Source organism: Chelonia mydas, chromosome 3 (genome assembly GCF_015237465.2).
Source record: "Chelonia mydas isolate rCheMyd1 chromosome 3, rCheMyd1.pri.v2, whole genome shotgun sequence".
NCBI classification, from domain to species: Eukaryota; Metazoa; Chordata; order Testudines; family Cheloniidae; genus Chelonia; species Chelonia mydas.
Genome location: NC_057851.1, coordinates 200,612,819 through 200,625,168, shown reverse-complemented (window position 1 = coordinate 200,625,168; position 12,350 = coordinate 200,612,819). Strand labels below are relative to the sequence as shown.

The following is a 12,350-nucleotide window of genomic DNA, read 5'->3' as shown; positions in this document are numbered from 1 at the left end:
CGCTGCTGGAATCCGGTGTCCAGTTCTGGTGCCTACAGTTCAGTAAGGATTTGATAAATTGGGGAGGGTCAGAGAAGAGCCACAAGAATGATTAAAGGATTAGAAAACCTGCCTTAGAGTGATAGACTCAAGGAGCTCAATCTGTTTAGCTTACAGAGAAAGTTAAGAGGTGACTTGATGACAATCTACAAGAACCTTCACAGGGAACAAATATTTAACAGTGGGCTCTTCAGCCTAGCAGGCAAAGATCTAACATGATCCGATGGCTGGAAATTGAAGCTAGACAAATTCAGACTGGAAATGAGGCGAACGACTCACCCAGGGTCGTGCTAGATTCCCCAGCACTGGTGATTCTTCAGTCAAGTTTGGGTGTTTTTCTAAAAGCTCTGCTCCGGGAATGATTGGGGCTGGTCTCTGGCCTGTGCTCTCCAGGGGGTCAGACAAGGTGATCCCAATAGGCCCTCCTGGCCCTGGAATCCAGGATCCCCAAACCCGCAAACACCAAGTGAAGGTCACACATAGAAGAAATCCCAGCCTGGGAACGCCCGACTGATGCACCCAGCCAACCTGCCCTCTGCTCCGGAGTGACAGCAGGAGCAGATTGTGAAGTCTCTTAGAAATCCCTGAAATCTAATGCAGGCAATTCACAGCTGGGCATGAATCCTCATGGGCCAGCTACTCCAGGGGTGCAGGGTAGGCCCTGCTGGGGCAGGGGGCGTGGGGGCTCTGGGGTGCAGTGCTTGTCCTGCCTAAGGAGTGCTGTGGAGGGACACTGCGGGTGCAGTGCAGTGTGGGGGCCCTGTGGGGACAGTGCAGGGAGGCTGCAGTTCATGGTCTCCTCTCCCGTTCCGCTGACTAGTGCTTGCTCTGTTTTCCTGCCAGTGACACTGCCAGCAACGATCATGACTTCGTCTGTGCCAACCACGGTGGGAGGCCACATGATGTACCCCAGCCCTCACGCCGTGATGTATGCGCCCACCTCAGGCCTGGCGGACGGGGGGCTGACCGTCCTCAATGCCTTCTCCCAGGCATCCTCGGCGATGCAGGTCTCCCACGGGCAGGTCCAGGATCAGGGTAAGAGGGCTGCTCCCCGTGGTGCGCTCAGCTTCCCTTGTGCATGGCCCCCCCCCCCCCGTGCATCCAGCCCCCGCCCTGAGGGCAGAGGGGCGTTCCTGAGAACTTTCTGGGAAATGCGGTCTTTTGATTCTGGGTTTAAATGAATTAAAAAGCAGGACCATAAAGCAGCATCTCCGGCTGATCCTCGAGGCGGGCATTGTCTGGCTACGTGCGGCTTGGCAGAGCTGGGCAACAGGCGTTTCCTGCAGAGACACATGGACGGTGAATGGGCCGTTTCCTTGTATGCGTCCCAACCAAAGGGTGCCCTGCAGAGACACGCCAAGAACTGCCCCTTTTAAAAACGGCCACCTTCCCCATTGCTCCCACGGGGAGGCAGGCTGCCCTTAGCAAACATGGCCCCTGTCTCCATTGCCCTGTTCCTCTCTGCCTGCTGGCAGCAGCGGGATCGCCCTCTTCCCTAGCAGTGGGGGCTGGATGTGCCAAGAGCCACCTGTGACCCTAGGGCCATTGAGAAGGGTTGGGGGGGGCAGCCATTTTGAAAGAGGGCAGCTGTTGAGTGGGGTTGGGTGAAGATTTTTTACCTCAGCCTCTGCCGCAGGAGCAACGTTCAGGCAGGCGGAGCAACAGCAAAAACTGACCCTCAGCCCTAAGAGACGTTGTCAGAACCGACCCATTGCCCCAGACCTGCTCACCAGGGATGGGAGGTGGGGGTGGGAACGCGGGGGGCAGGAGCGGGATTTGGGGAGAACATGGGGGGCAGGCAGGAGGGGGAGGGAGACTTGAGGGATGCATGCCGTGGCACAGGAGGGGCATTTGGGGGGTGCGTGTGGGGCAGGAGGGAGAGGGATTTTGGGGAGCGCATTTGGGGGTGGGAAGGGGATTCAGGGAGGGTGCGCAGGTGACATGGGGAACAGGAAAGGAGGGGGGATTTGGGGGTGCACGTGGGGGGAGGTGAGAAACAGGAGGGAAGAGAGTTTGGGGGGGGGCACAGGCGACTTGGGGTGGACACTGGCTCCTTTGTGCTGCCTTGGCGATGGAGAGCAGCAGGAAGCCCTGCTGAGCTGGCCTGCGTGTTGTGGCCACTTGGTCTGGTGTGGAGCGGGGTGACACAGCCGGTGCGCGTGGCCGAACCGCCTCTCAAAGGCTCGACGGCTGGTGTTCCATGTGGCCCAGCCTGCCACGGCATCCTGGGGCGGAGGATCTAAGCGCTGACTCTGTGTGGCAGGTGCTGTCCCCCAGGTGTTCCTGACGGCCCCATCGGGCACCGTTCAGATTCCGGTCTCAGCCGTCCAGCTTCACCAGGTAGGCACAGAGCAGTTCGGTGGGTACCTCGCCTGCGCCTCCCACCCGGCCTCTCCCCCACACCAGCCCTGTGGATGCGTGCAGGCTGCTTCCCCTCCCCCCGGCCGCAGGGATCCCCAGGGGTCACTGGTAATGGGGTGTCCCAGCTCTGCCCTGCTGGAAGGAGGACATGAGAGAAGGCACTGTGCCTGGTGAGCTCTGACCCTGGGACGGCAGGTGCTCTGAACGCAGTCAGCCTCTGCTCTGCAGCGCCCCCAGCCTGTGGGGGAGTTGGCCGCAGCCTAGGTGCCAGGCCGCAGAGGCAGAGGACCACAGCCTGGGCCGCTTGGTGGCAGCAGGGGTGGGGGAGTTGCTCTTCCTCCCCGCTGTTCGCAGCCAGGGTTCCCCATACCAGCCCCGAAGCATTGCTCTGCCTCCTGGGGAGGCCTGGCATTGGCCCCCGGTGCAGTGGGTGGAGCTGGCAGGCTGGCTCTCCGGGTTGGCCTGTCCCCCAGGGCCCTGGCTGCATTCTGGGGTGGCCCTAGAGCCGCAGGCCCCGTGACGCTCCCCGGTGCTCTCCTCCCTTCTCTCTCCAGATGGCCGTCATTGGCCAGCAGTCCAGCAGCAGCAGCACTAACTTGACAGAGCTGCAGGTGGTGAACTTGGACACGTCACACAGCGCCAAGAGTGACTGAGAGGCCCTGTGGTGCCCCGGCCTGGGAACTGCGGCAGCTGCTGCCCGCCGGGTGCCGTCTCTGGCCTGTGGGCTGCGGAGCGTCTCGCCGGCCCTGGGATCGGCAGCGATTCCCTCTCGTACGGACTGCGTCACTTATTTATTGTTGCCTTTTCACGTTTCCTTCACACACACACACGCACGCACACACGGGGCGCGGGGTGGAACTGAGCCGGGGCTGGGCTGCGTTCGGACGCTGCGTTTCCTGTGCTTTTCTCACTCCAGCCAAAGAAACTCGCCTCTCGAGGGGAGGGCTCGCCCCGCCATGTCAATAAACAGCCTGCTGTCTGCCCCGGCTCCTTGCTGTCCAACCGGGCGTCTCCAGCTGCTGTTTGCCGGGAGTATTAGCACCGAGCTGGGCACCGGCCCAGCGACGTGACGGGAGCAGCCCCCACCGAAGGAGCTCTCTTCCCAGGTCCAGTTCTCACTCTCCTCTGCCCATGTGCCAGGGAGGGGTAGGGCAGGTCCAGGCAGCTTGCCTTCAGCATGGCCCCGCAGCAGGCTCCCTCCTGCAGACGGCAAGCTGCTCCAGGGGGTGCCCCAGGCTGAGCCTGCTCCCCTGCCAAGAGGGATGCAGGGGCATCAGCATCTTCCTCAGCTGCTCTCCTGCTGGCAGGGTGGGCTGGCCAGGACCTTCCCTGGCCCAGGTGGCAGCCCCAGGCCCGGCCTGCGTGGCAGAAAGCCCCCCAGCGGCGGTAGTGCTACGCCGTGGGCAAGATACTGCCCTTGCCTGTAGCCCTGGCACTGCTGGGACACAGGAAAGTGAGCTCTTGGCGCAGTCACTACAGCCCCACCGGCCCCGTGCAATGCCTCCTTGGCCTGGCGGGTGTCCCCGGGGGCCGGGGCGCTGTCCCAGCACCGTCCGCGAGGAGTGGGGCCGGAGGGGCGCTGCTTGGGGTTGATGCTGAGAGGAACCGAGCTGGAAGCAAATGGCGGTTTGCATTTCCCGTGATAAATGTCTGCTGTTCCACCTGGCCAAGGCAGTTGCTTTTGTGCCCCCTGGACACTAGCGAGCTGCCTGGGAGCAAGGTAACCTGGGCGTGGGTCCCTGCCCTTCCTTCTCAGAAAGCCCTGCAGCCCGTGGACGTAAATCATCTCCGCTGGCTCAGCCGGGGGCCAGCATGTGCTCTCGTTCAGGTGCCAGGGCTGGGAAGACCCAGGGATGTGGCGGCAGGATTGCTGTCTGTGCACCGCAGTGCTGCCTTGCTTCGGCCGGGGGCCCTGTCTGTGGCCGGGCACCGTTCCTGCCGTGGTTAGTGCTTTCCAAAGCACCATTTCAACAGGAGATGGAGAAACCAACTGAAACGTTAAAGGGAAAAACTACAGGGCCCCGGAGCTGCCGCGCAGCCTGGCCCAGGAGGCAAAAAGGGGGCGGCGCGGATTCCTTCAGGCCTCCGGGAGGGGATGTGGGGCGCCCCAGAGGGAGGTGCTTGGGTGGTGGGGACGCCGCAGGAGGGGGGCGGCTTCGCTCGGAGGGAGCGTCCTGTCCTGCTGGGGAGCAGAGAACGTAGGTTGCAGTGAGCGGCTCTTTGGGGCGAGAGGAGGCAGCTGACTCCTTCGGGAACGAAGCCGCTACTGTAACTTTTTTAAATTAAAGACAAGAAGCCTTGAAAAAAAAAAGACTTTATTTTTCTAAGTGTTAAACTCAGTATTTATGTAATTCTCCAAGGAATTAAAGTCCAGCTCCTGTACAGTTTTCATGGGGTTTGTACCACGGTGGGGGGTGGGGGGTAGGGACAGGAAGGGGCCTTGCTTTTTAATTTGTATTGTAACCTTGGACATGGTTCCTCCAGCATTAGCGTTTAAGCTGCCCCCCCCGACGTGCCCACAGGTGCTAGGCGTTGAATGGGGGCCAGCGCAGCCATTCCTGCCGGTTTGAGCGCGCCTGCGTCCTTTGTACCAGTCTGGCCACGTTACTGCCCTGGCGTGGCCTGCGTGGCGGGCAACAGTCTAGCCTCTGGCCCCCAGAGAGCAGGGAGGGGCTGCCGGGCTGGCTTCTGCTGAGATGGGTGCAGGGAGGTGGGGGAGGACGGGGCAGAGAGTTCACACCCCAGTGGGGGAAAAGGGGAGAGGCTGGTGTGAGGCGCCCCAGCCCTTGAGGGCCCTGTCTGGTGTCGGCTGGGGCATGCCTCGCTGCACAGCTGGAATTGGAGCGGTGCCCTCAGAGCTGAGGAGGGGACAGGGCCTAAGGGGGTGTCTGCCCCTGGCACCCCACTCCTTAAAGCTGCTGTCAGTCTGGGAAACAAGTGCCTCCAGCAATGTGTTTTGAGACCGCTTCGGGAGAAGTTTCCAATGTCCCTGTGAAGCCTTAATTCTCCCTGAGCTGGGCAAGAGGCCAGCACCCAGGCCTGGGTGGGCGAGACGCCTGAGTTTCAGGCTGCTGGCTCTCCTGTGCCCCCGGGGCCGTTCTCTGCCCCTGGCACCCCTCCCGGTAACACTGGCAGATATGGCTCTCTCTCCGTCTCGCCTGCCACTTTGAGGAGTGGGGTCGGCCTCTCGCCAGCTCTCTCCTCGTGCTGTTCCCTGGTGAGCAGGGCAGGTCCCCTGGGGAGTGTGGACATGCTAGGACCAGTCATTCCTCTTAGCGCTGGGGAGCTCCCGGAGCCTTTCCTCCGAGCCAGGCTCTCCGCTCCCCTCTGTCTGCACAGCTCCTGGCTCCAAGCAGCGCCTGACCTGTTGTGGGGCCGTGTAACGGGGCGGGGGGTGCGCAGAGCCCAGCCATGGCTTAGGAGGATATGCCCAGGTCTCTCTGTGGTACAGGGCCACTTTTCCAGGCAGCAACTTCCCCCTGGTGTTGCTAACCAGAAGTCAGCCCAGGGCAGGGAGGGAGTCTGGAGCTGTTGTCTGGCCTTTCCCCCCTGTTTTTCTCGGGCTGGCGCTGTGAAACTGACCCCCTGGCCAGAGCTGGAATGAGTTGGATTAAAGCCCCCGTGCAAGGTCAGGGAATGCTCCCCCTGCCCTCCAAAGGAAATGCAGGTTAAACGCTAATGTTGCATTTTATTTAAAGTGCGGACTTGTCAGAACACTTGTGTATCAGGGATGAAATGGCATTTATTGTGTGGTGACCTTTTTAGTTCCTTTTATTGATTGTTTTGGGGTTTGTGTGTGCAAGCGTGTGCTTGGTTGTGTGTGTGCGTGCGTGCGTCCGTGTGTGTGGTGGTTGTGGGGTTTTTTTTTGTTTTGTTTTTGTTTTTTTTTTAAACGTTTCCAGGGTTGTGTTTCTGGAAGGATGTGGAAGTAATCACAGTACTATGTACAGAGCTTTCTTTTGTATTAAAAAATACTCTTTCAATAAATGTATCATTTGTGCACAGATTGGGTGGTCATGAGTCTGCTTCTAGGCACTGAGTGCTTAAAGGAGAACAACCCAGGGGAGGGGCTGAGACGTGCATGGTGTATGTCGTTCCCAGTTGTAAGTGACTTCACACAAGCAGAAATGGCTTGATTATAAGTTAAAGAAACAAACTGGGTGCCCAGGCCAGATGGCAAAGGCTGACTCGCTAACACAGCCCTCTGAAAGCCAATCAGCCAACCACAGATTCAACCCCAGCCTCTTCCACGTGTTCTGCTGACCTGACAAGTGAACATCTGGGGGGGAAAAAGGTTTAGGGTTGGTTGCCAATGATTTGAAGGTCTGCTCTATGTCCCTTGGGAGCATGCTCTTGGGGTTTCTTGGGTAGGGCTTGTGTGTAGAATTTTTAATAACAAAGCAAGGACGTTCCAAGACACACAACCTCCTTGAAATGGAGTGAAGGCTGGGCGTATTAGTAACGTAAGAGTAAACCGGGAGGTTGTAATTCATACTAACCCAAGCAGCATGCACCCAGGAAACTCAGAGATGAGGCTGCAGTTGAAAGAAATCCAAACTTGTAATGCTCTGGGGAGGCACCCAAAAAACCTGGACTCTGCCCCCAAGTCAGGCCATTCAATAACTGCCATTGTGACTAAGCTTTTTCGTGACTGAGGTTCCAGGTTAGACTAAACTGATTTTTATGGTGACAGTAGATCACTGCCATGAGATCACTGCAGGGCAGAGCTGTAAATTTGGCATTTCCTGACTTTTGAGTGCTGGCCTTTGTTCCACATTCTGAACGGAGCAGTTTTTTGTATATAATTTCCAAGGGTCTTTTAAAAGAAACTCTAACGCCCTCACCCCACCATGATCCTGATTAAACCCAGGCCCTTCAGCGTGGCAGCGCAGCCCCTGCCCACGTGAGTGAGAGATTAGGTGTAGTAGCTGCCGGTGCGTGTCGGCTGTTACTCTCGGTGGCCCAGCCACGGGGGAGCGTCTAGCACGCTGAAACAGCGAGGTACAGCGGCAGGAGGAGCCTTGTTTTAAAGACAGCGAAGCTGGGTCTGTAGCCACACTACCTCTCAGAAAGACGCTGCCACAGCTAAGTGGTTGTCTCGCCCATATTAATCACCTGGGGTCTGTTCCCACCGTGGCCAAGTGTGAGGGCTACGAGCCACAGACGTTACCTCAGGTTTACGCTAGGCCAAGACCACTGAGTAGGAAAGTTCAGGAATAAATAATTACCGATGCAGTCAGAAGACATGAGCTGTGAAACCGTAGTCTCCCGTCTGGTGCACTATTCCTGAACCCCACTGGTAGCTAAGTGGCTGAGGAGCCATTTTGTCTGTGTCCTGACTGGAAGAGAGCCGTGTGGGCTGGTGCTTGTGAAGTACTCATTGAATGTTCAGGGTTTTTGACAGCAGGCTGCAGTCAGCAAGTCACAGATGGGAAACGAGAATTTCCAGCTGCTCCTAATTGCCAGATCTGAACTGAGTTACATGGGGCCGGCAAAAGGCTTTTCCCTGACCCCAGTGTGTCCCTCTTGCTGAACTATGGAGTTCTGCCGCATATCGTGGAGGAACTAGAGGTCTTCAAAAAGCAGTCTGAAGAATGGTAATGGAAAGCGTACGGTAACTTAATATAACAGTCTCTACCATACCACCCTACCGTTCTCTGGGTGGAGAACTAGAACAAATTCCTGAGCGTGGCTTGTGGCACAGTGATTACACGCACACTTTCTCAGCATGCTAACAGATACGACAATTGCTACTCTCACGTAAAGACCATGGCTCAGACCTCATGTGTGAAAGTTAGTGTTACATTATGTACATGTGCTAGATGTTAGGTCTTCTGTTTCTAACTGGGTGTGTAGAATTATTTTGTTCATTGGGAAGATTGCTATTTGGATGTGCTTGCGCACTACAGTGAGGAATGCAAGACACCGCTCACTGGGTAGCTAGACGGGCTGGATGCTATTTAGAGCCCTGAGGAACCTCTAGAAGAGAAGTGGACAAAAGGCACATGAGGACTGGTCACAGAGGTAAGATGAAAACCAGAAAAGAGGGTATGAAATCAAGGGGTAAATAGAATTTTAGAGAGCAATCAAGGGTACTGGAGAAGTCAAGGTGGATGAGGACAAAGTGAAGGCTCTGAGATTTAGACAAGTCTCTGGAGACTTTGGGAAGAGCAGTTCCGGTGGAGACCGCATTGGCTGAATCGAAATGTAAATAGAGGGGAGGAAGGCAATGGCCAGTCCTCTATGCGGCCAGAGGGTGGAGGGAGACAGTTGGGTAGGTGGAGAGACAAGCAAGGTTAAGGGTAGGTTTTTCAGGATGGGGGGAAACAGAGCAGACAGAGCTGGACAGGCCAGGGCCCAGGTGGAGTACTGAAAGTGGAGAATAGGCCATTAACCTGTGTCAGATCCCGTCAATAGCCTCTCTGAAGAGCAAGGTCTCCCAAGTGCCCATGAACAGCATGATGCCTTCAAACGCTGTTGTCCAACAACTTTCCACCCATTCCCTATTTACTGTTGTGTTACACTGCCCTGAATCAGGGACCCCAGGGAGCTCAGTTCAGTCCCCATCCAGGCCCATGGGGGCTGAGATGTTAGTGGGAGCCTGAACTGTACACTTCAGTGTTTGCAGGATGGGGGATGACTTACAGAAATAAGGAGATTTAATACATTTTCAATTACAGAAGGGAGTAGGGGAGGGGGGAAATCACATGTTACCAAAAGATCAAACTGAATGCTACAGGAATGTACAAGCATTTTAGGTATAGGATTCTTTGAGAGGGCTGAACCCTAAAGGCTCAGAAACTAACATAGCAAATTAAAAAAAAAAAAAATTTTTTTTAATGTAATGACTTTTGGGTGAATAACTAATGATTTTTGAATGCTTGTCCTTGTCAGTCTATCTTGGGTTGAATATCTGTATTTAGCAAAAATTACAGTATGACTTTGTGCCTTTAAGGCCAGTTTTGTTAAAGGTATTAATTTAGGCAGCTAGTGGGATTTCAAAACCACCTAGTTACATTCAATCTTTAACTCCTGTGAGCCCACAGAATAAAACGGTTTCTTTTTTTCATAACAGAGAGCAACCATTGACCATCGGAAAACTAAGTTGTGATAGTGCAGTACAACCAGGAAGTGTTACACTAGGAGTGACAGCAGAAGGCTGGTGTGCAGTGTGTGTGTGTGGAGCGGGGGACGGGGGTCCTAACGTGTCTCTTGACATTCCCAGCAACTGTACATATTTTCAATAATTACAGACTATTAAACTAGACATGAAACAGCACACCGCCATCCAGCTGCACAGTGTTAACACGGGTCAGTGACGAAGTGCTAAAAGGAATAAAAACAGTGTAAAAGTAAACAACGTAAAGGTGTGAAATGCAGTTACAGTGGCATACCACAAAAAAAACGCCCAATTAGGCAGCCAGAATCCCCCTAAGTCTCAGCGACTTGCTATGAGGCTTTATGCAGACATACACGCTGACAAGGGATTCTGCATGCATCCGATGCAGTGAGCTGTAGCCCATGATAGCTTATACTCAAATAAATGTGTGAGTCTCTAAGGGGCCACAAGTCCTCCTGTTCTTTTTGCAGGCAGTGTTGTTGTAACCAGGTCAGTCCCGCGATATTAGAAAGATGCGGGGAGAGGGAATATATTTTATTGGACCAGCTTCTGCTGGGGAGAGAGACAAGCTTTCCAGATGACACAGATTCTTTAAAACAGTACAAAGCACAGGTGCTGGAACTAGGGGTGCTTGAGGTGGGCGGCTCCCGCACCCCCCTGGCTTGAAATGGTTTCTATCATACACAGGGTTTACAGTTTGGTTCAATGGCTCTCAGCACCCCACTATAAAAATTGTTCCAGCCCCCCTGCTACAAAAATGAATGACTATGGTAATGGGGGGGGGCTGTATAGGGAAGATTGGGGTCTGCACGGGATATGTTAGGGGGCTGTATGGGAAACGGGGGGCTGTATGGAGAAGATTGGGGTCTGCACAGGAACTTTTGGGAGGCTGTATGGGAAATGGGGCTGTATGAGGAAGATTGGGATCTGCAGGGGAACTGTTGGGGGCTATAAGAGAGTGAGGTCTGCACGGGAACTGTTGGGGGGCTGTATGGGGAAGATTGGGGGCTGCACAGGATATGTTGGGGGCTGTATGGGAAATGGGGGGACTGTATGGGGAAGATTGGGGTCTGCACAGGATATGTTGGAAGCTCTATGGGGAAGATTGGGGGCTGCACAGGATATGTTGGGGGGCTGTGTGGGGAAGATTGGGGGGTGTATGGGGAAGATTGGGGTCTGCACAGGATATGTTGGGGGCTGTATGGGGAAGATTGGGGGGGTGTGGGGAAGATTGGGGGCTGCACGGGAACTGTTGGGGGGCTGCATGGGAAATGGGGGGCTGTATGGGGAAGATTGGGGTCTCCACGGTAACTGTTGGGGGCTGTATGGGAAATGGGGGGCTGTATGGGGAAGACTGGGGGGTGTGTGGGGAAGATTGGGGGCTGCATGGGAACTGTTGGGGGGCTGTGTGGGAAATGGGGGGCTGTATGGGGAAGATTGGGGGTGTGTGGGGAAGATTGGGGGTTGCATGGGAACTGTTGGGGGGCTGCGTGGGGAAGATTGGGGGGCTGTATGGGGAAGATGGGGGGCTGCATGGGAACTGTTGGGGGGCTGTGTGGGGAAGAGGGGGGTGTACGGGGAAGATGGGGGGCTGCACGGGAATTGTTGGGGGGCTGTATGGGAAAAGGGGGGCTGTAGGGGGAAGATGGGGGGCTGCACGGGAACTGTTGGGGGGCTGCATGGGGAAGATTGGGGGCTGCACGGGACCTGTTGGGGGGCTGTGTGGGGAAGAGGGGGGGTGTACGGGGCAGGTGGGGGGCTGCACGGGAATTGTTGGGGGGCTGTATGGGAAAAGGGGGGCTGTAGGGGGAAGATGGGGGGCTGCACGGGGAAGATGGGGGGCTGCACGGGACCTGTTGGGGGGCTGCATGGGGAAGATGGGGGGCTGTATGGGGAAGATGGGGGGCTGCACGGGACCTGTTGGGGGGCTGCATGGGGAAGATGGGGGGCTGTATGGGGAAGATGGGGGGCTGCACGGGACCTGTTGGGGGGCTGTGTGGGGAAGAGGGGGGTGTACGGGGCAGATGGGGGGCTGCACGGGACCTGTTGGGGGGCTGTGTGGGGAAGAGGGGGGGTGTACGGGGCAGGTGGGGGGCTGCACGGGACCTGTTGGGGGGCTGTATGGGGAATGGGGGGCTGTATGGGGAAGATGGGGGGCTGCACGGGACCTGTTGGGGGGCTGCACGGGACCTGTTGGGGGGCTGCATGGGGAAGATGGGGGGCTGTATGGGAAATGGGAGGCTGTATGGGGAAGATGGGGGGCTGCACGGGAACTGTTGGGGGGCTGCATGGGGAAGATGGGGGGCTGTATGGGAAATGGGGCGCTGTATGGGGAAGATGGGGGGCTGCACGGGACCTGTTGGGGGGCTGCATGGGGAAGATGGGGGGCTGTATGGGAAATGGGGCGCTGTATGGGGAAGATGGGGGGCTGCACGGGACCTGTTGGGGGGCTGCATGGGGAAGATGGGGGGCTGCACGGGAACTGTTGGGGGGCTGCATGGGGAAGATGGGGGGCTGCACGGGAACTGTTGGGGGCTGTGTGGGGAAGATGGGGGGCTGTATGGGGAAGATGGGGGGCTGCACGGGACCTGTTGGGGGGCTGTGTGGGGAAGACGGGGGGCTGTACGGGGAAGATTTCTCTGCAGCTGCAGGCACGCAGTCGGCCTGGGGCTGCCCTCCCCGGGCAGAGCACGGGCCCGGGCGGGGCTGGCCCGAGCCGCCCCCTGCAGGCAGAGGGGACCAGCCCCTCGCCTCCCCATCCGCGGCAAGCAGCGGCCCCGGCTACCCAAGCGCCCCCGCGCTCGCCTTGTCCCTCGCTCCGACCCGTAAG

General features: G+C 56.9%; 1 protein-coding gene across 1 annotated transcript in view; it reads left to right on the top strand.

Moving 5' to 3' along the window:
* SRF (serum response factor) overlaps positions 1-6,406 on the top strand; it is a 37,424-nt gene extending 31,018 nt beyond the window's left edge. The window contains 3 exon segments of the mRNA XM_037896271.2: positions 883-1,074; positions 2,303-2,379; positions 2,955-6,406. Coding sequence (XP_037752199.1) covers positions 883-1,074; positions 2,303-2,379; positions 2,955-3,053 — 368 coding nt within the window. The 3' untranslated portion in view covers positions 3,054-6,406.
* The last annotated feature ends 5,944 nt before the right edge of the window (positions 6,407-12,350 follow it).